The 13714-nt window shown below is 55.5% G+C and overlaps 1 protein-coding gene across 1 annotated transcript in view; it reads right to left on the bottom strand.

Annotated features, from left to right (window-relative positions):
• Positions 1-7072: 7072 nt before the first annotated feature.
• Positions 7073-13714, bottom strand: part of LOC127569113 (F-BAR and double SH3 domains protein 1-like) — a 47570-nt gene continuing 40928 nt past the window's right edge. Inside the window, exons 15-20 of the mRNA XM_052013471.1 lie at positions 12115-12198; positions 11126-11312; positions 10344-10558; positions 9311-9419; positions 8682-8755; positions 7073-7919 (exon numbers count right to left, since the gene is read on the bottom strand). Of these exons, the coding sequence (XP_051869431.1) occupies positions 7851-7919; positions 8682-8755; positions 9311-9419; positions 10344-10558; positions 11126-11312; positions 12115-12198 (738 nt within the window). The 3' untranslated portion in view covers positions 7073-7850. The remainder of the gene's footprint in view (positions 7920-8681; positions 8756-9310; positions 9420-10343; positions 10559-11125; positions 11313-12114; positions 12199-13714) is intronic.

Genomic DNA, 13714 nt, shown 5'->3' with positions numbered 1-13714 from the left:
GATACAGGAGCCTGAGGGCACGTACCACCAGACTTAAGGACAGCTTCTACCCCACTGTGATAAGACTATTGAATGGTTCCCTTATACAATGAGATGGACTCTGACCTCACGATCTACCTTGTTGTGACCTTGCACCTCATTGCACTGCACTTTCTCTGTAGCTGTGACACTTTACTCTGTACTGTTATTGTTTTTACCTGTACTACATCAATGCGCTCTGTACTAACTCAATGTAACTGCACTGTGTAATGAATTGACCTGTACGATCGGTTTGTAAGACAAGTTTTTCACTGTACCTCGGTACAAGTGACAATAATAAACCAATACCAATAACAACCCTATCAACCTGCGCAGCAACCTTGAGGGATCTATGGGTGTGGACCTGAAGATCCCTCTGTTCCTCCACACTGCTAAGAGTCCTGCCATTAACCTTGTATTCTGCCTTCGAATTTGATCTTCCAAAGTGTATCACTTCACAGTTATCTGGGTTGAACTCCATCTGCCACTTCTCAGCCCAGCTCTGCATCCTATCAATGTCCTGTTGTAACCTACAGCAACCTTCTACACTATCCACAACACCACCAACCTTTGTGTCATCTGCAAACTTACTAACCCACCCTTCCATATCCTCATCCAAGTCATTTATAAAAATCACAAAGAGCAGGGGTCCCAGAACAGATCCCTGCAGGACACCACTGGTCACAAACCTCCAGACAGAATACTCTCCATCTACCACCACCTGCTATGGACGAGCCAATTCTGAATCCACACAGCCAAATTACCCTGGATCCCATGCCTCCTGACTTTCTGAATGAGCCTTCCATGAGGAACCTTATCAAACACCTTACTAAAATCCATGTACACCACATCCACTGCTCTACCTTCATCAATGTGCTTTGTCACATCCTCAAAGAATTCAATCAGGCTCGTGAGGCACGACCTGCCCCTCACAAAGCCATGCTGACTGTCCCTAATCAGCCTATGCTTCTCCAAATGCCCATAAATCCTGTGTCTAAGAATCTTCTCCAGTAATTTGCCCACCACTGAAGTAAGACTCACTGGTCTATAATTCCCAGGGTTATCCTTACTCCCTTTCTTGAACAAAGGAACAACATTTGCCACCCTCCAATCATCTGGCACTACTCCTGTGGCCAGTGAGGATGCAAAGATAATTGTCAAAGGTGCAGCAGTCTCTTCCCTCGCTTCCCGTAATAACCTTGGATATATCCCGTCCGGCCCCGGTGACTTATCTATCCTAATGTTTTTCCAAAATTCCAGCACATCCTCTTTCCTCACGTCGACATGCCCCAGCGTATCAGCCTGTCGTACGCCATCCTCACAAACGTCAAGGTCTCTCTCTCTGGTGAATACTGAAGCAAAGTATTCATTAAGGACCTCCCCTACCTCTTCCGACTCCAGGCACAGGTTTCCTCTTTTATCCCTGATCGGTCCTACCCTCACTCTAGTCACCCTCCTATTCTTCTCATATGTGTAGAACACCTTGGGGTTTTTGTTAATCCTACTCGCCAAGGACTTCTCATGCCCCCTCCTAGCTCTCCTCAGTACATTCTTGAGCTCCCTCCTGGCTACCTTGTAACTCTCCAGAGCCCTGTCTGATCCATGCTCTCTAAACCTTGGGTAAACTTTTTTCTTCCTCTTGACAAGATATTCTACATCTCGTGTCAACCACGGTTCCTTCGCTCTACCATCCTTACCCTGCCTCAATGGGACAAACTTATCCAGAGCCCCATGCAAGTATTCCTTAAACAACCTCCACATTTCTGTTGTGTACTTCCCCCAAGAATATCTGTTCCCAGTTCTCCAAGGCTATGGTAAAGGCCAAGGAGTTATGGTCACTGTCTCCAAAATGCCCTCCCACCGAGAGATCTGAAACCTGATCAGGCTCATTGCCTTGTACCAGGTCCAGTATGGCCTTTCCTCTAGTCAGCCTGTCCACATACTGTGTCAGGAATCCTTCCTGGACACACCGAACAAACTCTGCCCCGTCTATCCCCTTTACACTAAGGAGGTGCCAATCAATATTAGGGAAGTTCTGCTCCTCAGTGTCTCTGCTGCTATTGGGGGGTCTGTAGAATACTCCCAATAGAGTGATCGCTCCCTTCCTGTTTCTGACTTCCACCCACACTGACTCAGTGGACGATCCCTCCAGGACATCCTCCCTTTCTACAGCTGTGACACTGTCCCTGATCAGCAAAGCCGCTCCCCCACCTCTTTTACCTCCGTCCCTGTCCCCTTTGAAACAGCTGAACCCTGGAATATCCAGCAGCCATTCCTGCCCTTTTGACAGTCAAGTCTCTGTAATGGCCAGAACTGCACACAACACTCCAGGTGTGGTCTCACCAATGACTTGCACAGCTGTAACACAACGTTTCAATGTCTGTACTCAATACCCTGACCAATGAAGGCCAGCGTGCCGAACACCACTTCACCACCGTCTACCTGTGACACTACTTTCAGGGAACTGTGTACCTGTACCCCTCAGTCTCTCTGTTCTAGAACAATCCACAGGGTGCTATCATTCCTTCTCTAAGTCCTACCCTGGTTTAATCTCCCAAAATGAAACCATATTTTCTACATCCGCACTTCATATCCATCTTTGGATCTAATAAACAGAAGCCGAATGAACCCACCCTGTTTTTACAGCCCAGCATTTATTCTCCCGTGCAATAATCTTCAATACTTGGGATCTCCGGGATACTCCCAGAGTTGGAAACATCCCAATGGCTGTGAGGGTGTTAGTGTAGGACCGTAAATGAACAAGGTCGATCTGCATTTTCAGAGAGTTTTCCAGAACTCCGCACCCTCCCAATAAGCAGCTTTCGCTCATATCTGCTCCAGCGACACGTTCAAATCAAGTGTCCGCTGGGGAATTGAAATTGGATAAAGTAATGAAATAACTCTGGAATAAAACACTCGGTGCACGATGGACCCATGAATGTACAGGATCATCACCTGGTGTCCTGCAGGGACAGAATCCCTCAGTACGGTCTCACTTAATGGGGCAACAGATTCAGACAACTCCTGCAGTCACTCAGCGGGTCGGGCGGCGTCTGTGGAGGGAGATGGACAGTCGATGTTTCAGGTTGAGACCCTTCCTCAGGATGTGATGCAGGGTCTTGACCTGAAACATCAACTGTCCATCTCCCTCCACAGATGCTGCCCGACCCGCTGAGTTCCTCCAGCTGCTTGTGTGTTGCTCCAGATTCCAGCATCAGCAGAATCTCTCGCGTCTCCTCCAGACACTGCAACACCCGTAACACGGCAGCCAGTAAATTTGTACACACTGCAATGCATCTGTTTATTCAGTCTTGGAAATGAAGGCTTGGCTATTTAGGACTGAAGTGAAAAATTTCTCCTCTCAAAGGTCGGTGAATCTTTGGGATTCCCTCCCCTGGAAACTCGATCATTGTGCAAAACATCAATGCAGAGATGCCCGGATATAAGGGAAGGGGCGGGGGATATGGGGACAGTGCAGGGAAATGGGACCGAGGGAGGCTGAATGGCCTCTTCTTCTTTCTTATATTCCTACACGTTCATTTTTCGGGGTCTGAGCATGACTGGTGGGGCAACCAGTTATTGCCCAGTCCCAACAGCACTTCAGAAGGTGACAGTGATCTCAACCGGATGTCAGGGACGGGGAAGGGCCGGTGAGAGTTCAAAGTCAGGATGGTGTGTGACTTGGAGGGGAACCTGCAGGTGGTGGTGCTCCCTGCACCTCCTGCTTGGCCTTCAATGGACGGAGCATCGAGCACCGGAGTTAGCGAGACCACACTTGGAGCATTGTGCACAGTTCTGGTCGCCCGGCTATAGGAAGGATGTCATTAAGCTGGAGAGGGGGCAGAAAAATTCACCAGGATGTTGCCGGGACTGGAGGGATTGAGTTCTAAGGAGAGACTGGATAGGCTGGGACTGTTTCCCTGGCGCGATGGAGGCTGAGGGGTGACCTTATAGAGGTTTAGAACCATAGAACCAGGCAGCACATTCCACGCCCCAACCACTCTCTGGGTGAAAAACCTCCCTCTGATATCTCCCTTGAACTTCCCACCCATTACCTTAAAGCCATGCCCTCTTGTATTGAGCATTGGTGCCCTGGGGAAGAGGCACTGGCTGTCCACTCTATCTATTCCTCAATATTTTGTACACCTCTATCATGTCTCCTCTCATCCTCCTCCTCTCCAATGAGAACAGCCCTAGCTCCTTTAGTCTCTCCTCATAATCCATACTCTCTAATCCAGGCAGCATCCTGGTAAATCTCCTCTGCACCCTTTCCAACGCCCCCACATCCTTCCTATAATGAGGTGACCAGAACTGGACACAGTACTCCAAGTGTGGTCTAACCAGAGTTTTGTAGAGCTGCATCATTACCTTGCGGCTCTTAAACTCAATCCCACAATTTATGAAAGCTAACATCCCATAAACTTTCTTAACTACCCTATCCACCTGTGAGGCAACTTTCAGTGATCTGTGGATATGAATCCCCAGATCCCTCTGCTCCTCCACACTGCCCAGAATCCTGCCATTTACCTTGTACTCCGCCTTGGAGTTTGTCCTGCCAAAGTGTACCACCTCACACTTCTCTGGATTGAACTCCATCTGCCACTTCTCAGCCCAGCTCTGCATCCTATCAATATCCCTCTGTAAGCTCCGACAGCCCTCCACACTGTCCACACCACTGATCTTTGAGTCGTCTGCAAACTTGCTAACCCAGCCTTCCACCCCCTCATTCAAGTCATTAATAAAAATCATTTTATAAAACGGTGAGGGGCGTCGAAAGGGTGGATGGTCATTGTCTTCCTCAGCATTGGGGAGTCTAACACTAGAGGGCACAGGTTTAGGGTGAAAGGGGAAAGATTTAAAAGGGACCCAAGGGGCCGTTTTTTCACACAGAGGGAGGTGGGTGTGTGGAACGAGCTGCCAGAGGAGGCGGGTACAGTTACAATGGACATTTGGACAGGTGCCCAGACAGGAAAGGTTCAGAGGGACATGGGCCAAACGCTGGCTTGGGTGGATAACTTGGTCAGTGTGGACCAGCTGGGCCGGTCTAACTCTCTGACCAGGTTCACCCCGAGAAAGGCAGTCGCTCCTTGTGCTCCCGCCCATCTCCAGCTTCCTGGTGTCCCCAGGGCGAGCTGGAACAACCCCAACTCATGCCCGGGACCTGACTCAGCTCCAGCTCCAAGGACGCTTCAAGTGACATGGAGTGTCAAGCAGTGGAACAGGCCAATCGGCCCCTCTGTTCTGTGCTACTTCTGCTCCATACCAATCTCCAGCCTCCTCCCCTCACCTCTTCTCTCCCTTCCTGCTCTGGGGTGCCTGTCCAGCTTCCCCTTAAACCCCTCTGTTGGGACCAGCCCTTCCCCATTCCCAGGGGAAAGAGGTTTCCCCAAAATTCCCGATCGGACTGTCACGTTAATAGAACAGTACAGCACAATACAGGCCCTTCAGCCCACCATGTTGTGCCGACCTTTAAACCTCGTCTAGGACTATCTAACTCCTTCCTCCCACATATCCCCCTATCTTAAATTCCTCCATATGCTTATCTAACAATCTTTTGAACTTGACCAATGTATCAGCCTCCACCACTACCCCAGGCAGCACGTTCCATGCACCAACCACTCTCTGGGTAAAATTCCATGGACCTGTCCAAGAGTCTTTTAAACATTGTACTTGTCCCCACCTCTACCACCTCCTCTGGCAGCTCGTTCCACACACCCACCACCCCCTGGCTCAGTTCTGGTCACCTCATTATAGGAAGGATGTGGAAGCTTTAGAGAGGGTGCAGAGGAGATTTACCAGGATGCTGCCTGGATCGGAGAGCATGTCTTATGTGGAAAGGTTGAGTGAGCTCGGGCTTTTCTCTTTGGAGTGACACAGGATGAGAGGCCACTTGATAGAGGTGTATAAGATTATGAGGGCAATAGATAGAGTGGGCAGCCAGCACCTTTTCCCCAGGGTGGCAATGGCCAATACCAGAGGACATCTGTTTAAGGTCAGAGTTAATAATAATTATTAATAAGACTTCTCATGCCCCCTCCTAGCTCTCCTAAGTCCGTTCTTAAGCTCCCTCCTGGCTACCTTGTAACTCTCCAGAGCCCTGTCTGATCCATGCTTTCCAAACCTCAGGTAGGCTTCTTTCTTCCTCTTGATAAGATATTCTCTGTCTCGTGTCAACCACGGTTCCTTCACTCTACCATCCTTGCCCTGCCTCAATGGGACAAACCTATCCAGAGCCCCATGCAAGCATTCCTTAACCTCCACATTTCTGCTGTGCACTTCCCCCAAGAACATCTGTTCCCAGTTCTCCAAGGCTATGGTAAAGGTCAAGGAGTTATGGTCACTGTCTCCAAAATGCTCTCCCACCGAGAGATCTGAAACCTGATCAGGCTCATTGCCCAGTACCAGGTCCAGTATGGCCTTTCCTCTAGTCAGCCTGTCCACATACTGTGTCAGGAATCCTTCCTGGACACACCGAACAAACTCTGCCCCATCTATCCCCTTTACACTAAGGAGGTGCCAATCAATATTAGGGAAGTTCTGCTCCTCAGTGTCTCTGCTGCTATTGGGGGGGGTCTGTAGAATACTCCCAATAGGGTGATTGCTCCCTTCCTGTTTCTGACTTCCACCCACACTGACTCAGTGGACTTGATAGAGGTGTATAAGATTATGAGGGGCATAGAGTGGGCAGCCAGCACCTTTTCCCCAGGGCGGCAATGTCCAATACCAGAGGACATCTGTTTAAGGTCAGAGGAGGAATGTTCAGGGGAGATGTCAGACGTAGGTTTTTACACAGAGAGCGGTGGGTGCCTGGAACACACTGCCGGGGAGGTGGTGGTATAGAAGCTGATACAACAGGGACATTTAAGAGACTCTTAGGTAGACACATGAATGTAAGGAAAATGGAGGGTTATGGGCTGTGTAGGAGGGAAGGGTTAGATTGATCATGGAGTAGGTTTATATGGGTCGGCACAACATGGTGGGCTGAAGGGCCTGTACTGTGCTGTACTGTTCCATGTTCGATGTGAAACTGCCCATGTACAAATCCACCCAGGAATGGGTACAAGCAAGAATTTATTTACATCAGGAATACGCTGGACCTTATTTGAAGGATGAGCCTCCACCAGACGCAACGTTCCAGGAATCCGGAGAACCCTCTACGGCCAGCGGATCCGCCCTTGTTCCTGGAGCGAAAAGGTCTGCCTCCCCTGAGGCGATGAGTTATTCCAGCTTCCATCGGCCTTCCCAGAGCATCCCAACAACCGGAAAACCCTGCCAACTGATCCCCAGTCACCACTCAGAGCAGAAGGCCATTTGGCCCATCGAGCCCCTCTGCCCCTCTCCCCCCACCGTTTCAGGCAGCGAGTTCTGGCTCCCGCGATGCTGTCACTGGCGAGGGAATCCCCGCGGGGTGAACGCACGGACCGACTGCGGCTGTGCAGACCCGCCAGGCAGCTCCTGGCCGCACCGTGCACACTCGCCCCTACATCCGCGCACTCTTTACACACTTTGCACACCCACAGGTTACCAAACCATCGTGTGCGAGGGGGTCCTGTTCACCCAGACGCTCCACACCAGGTCCAGGACAGTTCCCAGTCCAGGGGACACCAGGAGGGAGGGGATGGAAGGGGTGCTAGGCTCTCCGCCAGAGCCCTGATGTGTGGTCCCAGGCTGTCCGCGACGCCCACCGCTGCCTGACTGATCACTCCACTGGCCAGGCCGAGCTCTCGGAGGGCAGCTCCCGTCTCCGGTCAGACCGCTCGGCGAGAGGCGGGGAGCTGGGAGCGAGAGACCCCGCAGCCCGCTGGAGAGAGACTGGGTGGAGGCAGGAACGATCAGACCAGGAAACCTGCCTCTGGTTGGGAGCCTGGGGTCGGTGACACGGGGGCGGGAGGAGCCTGAACCTGTAGGGGAGAGAGTGCCGGGAGTTACCAGAGCCATCAGCAAACACAGGGATCCAGTGCGGCTGCCTCCCCCTCTGGATACAGCGTGGTTGTCCCCTCCCACCTCTGGATACAGTGCAGCCATCCCTCCCCCTCTGGATTCAGTGTGGCCATCACCCCCTCTGGATCCTGTGTGGCCATTGCCCCTCCCCCACTGGATACAGTGGTCACCTCCACCCCGCCCCCACCCCCTCCCGGATACAGTGTGGCTCCAAAGAACACCCCAACCCTGGAGGAGTCCCGGTTCAACCCCCCACCCAAACACCTCCCCAGCCCAGGGTCACCGAACCAGATCACCAGCCCCATTCTACCTCACTCCCCACTCGGGACACCCTCACTGGTGGGTGGAGCCATCCCCCTCCCAACTATGGACCGGGGGGGGGGGGCTCCACAGGAACCCCAACTGTTACCCCTGTAGACGAGCGAGGCCAGTGAGGGGGGAGGGGGAGGGGGAGGTGGTGGGGGATAGGGTTGGGGGGAGAGAGGGATGGGGGGAGGAGCACGAGCTGGCAACAGGCTATCAGCAGGCAAGGCTCAACTCCAAGCCGCGCAGGGACATCCTGGGGCAGAGAACAGGAAGGGTGGGGTGGGTGGGGGGGACTCAGGCCAGAGGGTCTGGGGTACCAGGGACCAAGGCTGTGCCATCGGGATGGGGTCTGACTCCCCACCCTTCCCCCCGGGACCCCCTTTCCCATCACATTCCCAGGAGGAAGCTGCTCTTACTGGTGTCAGTTGCCTGGTGGGAGTTTCACCAGCCGGATCCACGCTCCACACAGCATCTGTCTGACCACCGGGAACTGCATGGAAACGAACAAACCCACGTCACAAACCCCCGGAGCGGCTCCCAGTCCACGCTGACGGCCCCGGTCTGAGCTGACGGGACATTCCCGGTCGGTACTCCTAAACCACATCCCCCCCCCACCCACCCCCACAAAGTCCCAGGCAGCTTTGAATCGTACTGACCCAGCCCACACACCCCTCCCCAGGAGCCCCAACCTGGGGTCACCGCGTTTCCAAGAGGGAGTTCCAGAACCAGGATTGATCGCCGATGGGGTGGGAGGGGGGCAGGGAACGTTTCACCCCGTTCCCTTCTCTCCTGTAACACGGAACACCCGCAGCTCCCTGCTCAGGATCTAAAGTTCCTGCCACACTCCTGTCCGAGCACCAAGGTGCACCCCCGACCCCAAGCAGGAGCTCCCGGCAAAAGGGTGGGGTCAGGTTGCCACTAAACAGGAGAATGTGCTCGAGGGGCCGAGTGGCCTCCTCCTGTTCCTGTACAGCAGGCCTCGAGGGGCCGAGTGGCCTCGCTGTGCGAGATTCAGCCGATGGGAGATGGTGCTAACTGTACTCACCCGGAGACGGCCGGCGTCGTTGCTGCGTAGCTCCCAAGGAATGGAAGCCCAGTGAACCGAGGTCAGGGGGAGGGGGGCAGAACGGAGGTGGAGACAGCAGGGTCGGGTCCTGGGGAAAGAAATCAGGAAGGCCAACATTAGCGGATACAGCTCGGCATAAAGCAGCCCCCCTCCCGCGTGGCCCTGAGTCACACCGGACGCCCACGCACCCCACTCGCCCTGCTCTCACCGAGGGTTCATTGGGAACAGTGACAGGGTGGGGAGGTGATCCCAGGAAACACAGGGAATTGTGTTTGACGAAGGTGACGTGTTTCTGAGGGTGTAACGAGCAGACAGGAACAGGTACTCGTACTTTCAGAAGGCTTTCAACAAGAGGTTATACAACAAAACAAAGATGCCTGTGACGGGAGCCAAATCCTGACGTGGGCTGACAACCGGTTAACAGAGAATCGGATTGAAAGTCTGTGACCAGTGGGTACCACAGGGATCGGGCCCCAGTCTGTGACCAGTGGGGAGAGGCAGGGGCCGGGGAGGGTGGGGTGGGGAGAGGCAGGGGCCGGGGGACACACACTGACTGGGCAGGAACCGCGGGGGGTGGGTTCAGCGATGTACAAGGGTCGGGGTTTCAACTCCAGAGGCCGGAGACCAGGATCGATTGGGGCACCGGGAACCAGACGGTGGATTGTGGAGTGGCACTGGGGGGGGGGGGGGGGGGGGGAGGGGGGGAGGGGGTCTCCGGGGAGGGGGGGGGTGGGAGAGAGTACAGGCTCTAGAGGGGTGAAGGGTGAGGGTGAAGGGTGAGGGGGTTGAAGGGTGAGGGGGTTGAAGGGTGGGGGAGTGGGGGGTGGAGGGTGGGGGAGTGGGGGGTGGAGGGTGAGGGTGGGGGTGGAGGGTGAATCGTGGGGGTGAAGGGTGAGGGGGGGTTGGGGGGTGCAGGGTGGGAGTAAGGGTGAGGGGGTGGAGAGTGAGGGGGTGAAGGGTGAGGGTGGGGGGGTGTGGGGGCTGCATTGGGATGACGGATTTACCCTCCCACCTCTGGATCCAGCGGGGGGTCCGCGCCATTCTCGCTCAGCAGCTCCACCAGGAGGGAAGGGAAGACCCCGACTCGGCCACTGAACTCCCCCTGCCAGAACCCGTCGTCCACTCCCCGCTCCCCGGTGTGCAGGATCCGGATCAGCGCTCCCTCCGGGAAGCACAGCTCCTCCCCACTCCGTCCCTCGTAGTCGTACAGAGCTCTGGCCAGTCGCCCTGTGGGGAACAGCACACCCGGGGTCAGGTCCGGGACCCCCGGAGCCAGGCACGCACTCAAGGAGACAACAGCACCCCAACACCACTCCCCCGCCCCCCCCAAAACACACCCCTTCCCCCCCCCCCCCCCCCCCCACACTGTCCTCACTGGGAAACACATCACTGCTCCTTCACCGTCACTGGGTCTAAACCCTGGAACCCCCTCCCCACCAGCACCGGAAGCACAGTGTGACCCCCCCCCCCACAGTACACCCCTCCCACAGTGACCCCCCCCTACAGCACCGCCCCTCCCACAGTGACCCCCCCCACAGCACCGCCCCTCCCAGTGACCCCCCCCTACAGCACCACCCCTCTCACAGTGACCCCCCCCCACAGCACCGCCCCTCCCAGTGACCCCCCCACAGCACCGCCCCTCCCACAGTGACCCCCCAGTACACCCCTCCCACAGTGACCCCCCCTACAGCACCGCCCCTCTCAGTGACCCCCTCCCACAGCACACCCCTCCCTCAGTACTTCTACCACCACCCCCCCAACAACACGGTGTCCCACCACCCTCCCCTGACCCACCTGCAGGTCCCGCCTGTCCCCGGCCGCTGCTGCCCAGCAGGTCCTGCTCTGTGGAGCTGGAGGACGGGGAAGACAAGGTGAGGTCGCGGGAAGTGTCCGCTGGGGTCCCGCCGCTCCACCTGGCTGCTCCGGGGAACTGAAGGTACCTCTCGGGAACGTAGCCGAGCTGGGCCGCGCTGTTCCGAGCCTGTGGGAGAGGGGAGGTTCACACCAAACACAGACCATTCAACCAGGACACCCCTCCCTCTGCTCTCCGATACAGCACGGGAACAGGCCCTTCGGCCCACCACGTCTGTGCTGACCATGGTGACAATGATCTAATCCCATCTCCCTGCACACGGTTCCTCCATCCCCGGCCTGTTCCCGTGTCTGTCTAACAGCCTCTGAAACACCTCGATTGTACCTGCCTCCACCCCCTCCCCTGCAGCCCGTTGCCAGCACCCACTGCTCTCTGTGTAAAATACTGACCCCACACATCTCCTTTACACTCCCCCCCCCCCACCTGAAACCTCTGCCCTCCAGTGTTTGACATTCCCACCCTGGCTGGGAATATCCACAGCTTAGCGTGGGACGGATCAGGACCAACATGGAAGTAGGTTGCAGACCCTGGGTACAGAGGGGAGGCTCGGAGAGACCGTCACTACAATGTCCCCCGGTCTCTGGCCACATCGCACGTTCCAGACCAGTCAGTGACACCGGACACACCACACTACCCTCACACTTCCATTGAGGAGAGTTTAAATCCCAGCTCAGTCACAGGGACCAGCAAAGAATCCCAGCCCAATCACAGGGACCAGCAGAAAATCCCAGCCTAGTCACAGGGACCAGCACAGAATCCCAGCCCAGTCACAGGGACCAGCAGAAAGTCCCAGCCTAGTCACAGGGACCAGCAGAAAATCCCAGCCCAGTCACAGGGACCAGCAGAAAATCCCAGCTGCGTTGGACGGCTGTGGGGATTGCTCCGAGCCGATCGATCCTGGGGGTCTCACCTTCACCCAGTCCTCTGCGTCCCCGTCTTCGATCACCTCAAGCACCTCACCCTGGGTGATGGTCAGTTCATCAGTCTGTACTGCCTGTGGTCAGTGAAGGGTGGAAAGGTCAGTCTGTCCCCACGAGGAAACACCAGCAGCTCCAGCAGACACTGGATGGCCCAGTGGGGGTCTGTGCCCCATTCCGGGTGGGGATCCAGGAAGGATGTGGGGCCAGGGAGAGGGTGCAGAGGGGACGGACTGGTGCTGTCTGGAACCGGTGGACCTTGGAATGCGGACATACGGGGTTCAGTGGAGGAGGTGGTCAGCGGGAGAGGGACGGACAGCGTGGGTCAGAGGCTCCGGTCCTGGTGCAGGGAGGACACAGTGATGGGGGGGGTGGGGGCGCTTCCCTGAAGTGACCTGTTGATGAAGGTCCTGAAAAGGCGGTGGGAGCGGTTACAGCAGATCGCCGGGCTGTGGGGGGGGGGGAGGGGGTGGGGATGGTGGTACTGAGGGAGGGTCACATTGTGGTAGTGGCAGTACTGAGGGTTCCGGCAGGTTGGTTGGTCAGCCTGCCTACCTATCTTCCGCACTTACGTGCGTGCACAGGTCTCTTTGGAACGGGAGCACACGGTCTCCGCAGGCACCCTGGCCAAGTTCCGCGCTTGGTGGACCCCTCAGGGGATCGCGTGTGTTGTGGACGAGACCAATATGATTTTGATATGAAGTGCTGAGTGTTGCGGCAGCGGGCATAATGACGTATGTGTGCTTTCGCAGGTGTTAGTTTACAGTAATCGCTGAAGTTCTGTCATTGACTGGCTGATCCTTTCCGTATTGGATGTATATATTTGATATTTGTAGTCTTCTGTAGTGCTTTTAGCTAATAAACGTTTTATACAAAAAAAAGTGGTGGTACTGAGGGTTCCGGCAGGTCGGTCAGCCTGCCTGCCTGCCTATCTTCTGTGCTTACGTGCGCGGGTCTCTTTGGAACAGGAGCACGCTGTCTCCGCGGGCACCCTGGCTGAGTTCCACGCTCGGTGGGCCCCTCAGGGGATCGCGTGTGTCGTGGACAGTTCCGATGCGATTTTGATAGGAGGTGTTGCAGTGGCGGGCGTAGTGTTGCGCGGGGACTAATTTTGCCTAGTTGTTTCCCTCTGTATTAGACGTACTGTATTTGATGTTGGGTGTTTTTTGTAGTGCTTTTAGTGCATAAACGTTTTGTAAAAAAGTGGCAGTACTGAGTGTGCTCTCCGTTGGACTGCTGATTTCATGGTGAAGAATCTGCAAGAGAGAACGGAGTGTTTTTGGCAGTTGTGGGAGTGTGTCCTTCGTCTGGAGCGGGGGCTGAGGCAGCTTCTCTTCGAGAGAGGCTTTTTCCCTGCTTTTGGAGCTGACCAAGTGCTATGGAAGCGGTAGTGGCTGGCGAGTTGCCAAGGTTCGTTTCAAACTTTGAGGGAGCTGGACCTGGTTTTCATCTGGCCTGTGGTATCGGCCGGCTTCCTCCCACTGGAGACCTTGGCCCAGGGCGCCTGGTGAAGAGTTTCTCGGCGACTCCTGGACTTTCGTGTGGCCTGGGAAACGTCGGGCCGGGCTGCCGGCGGACGCTTTGCTGCGTGCA

This window comes from Pristis pectinata, chromosome 4, assembly GCF_009764475.1.
Source record: "Pristis pectinata isolate sPriPec2 chromosome 4, sPriPec2.1.pri, whole genome shotgun sequence".
NCBI lineage: Eukaryota > Metazoa > Chordata > Chondrichthyes > Rhinopristiformes > Pristidae > Pristis > Pristis pectinata.
This window is presented reverse-complemented; position numbering and strand designations above follow the sequence as displayed.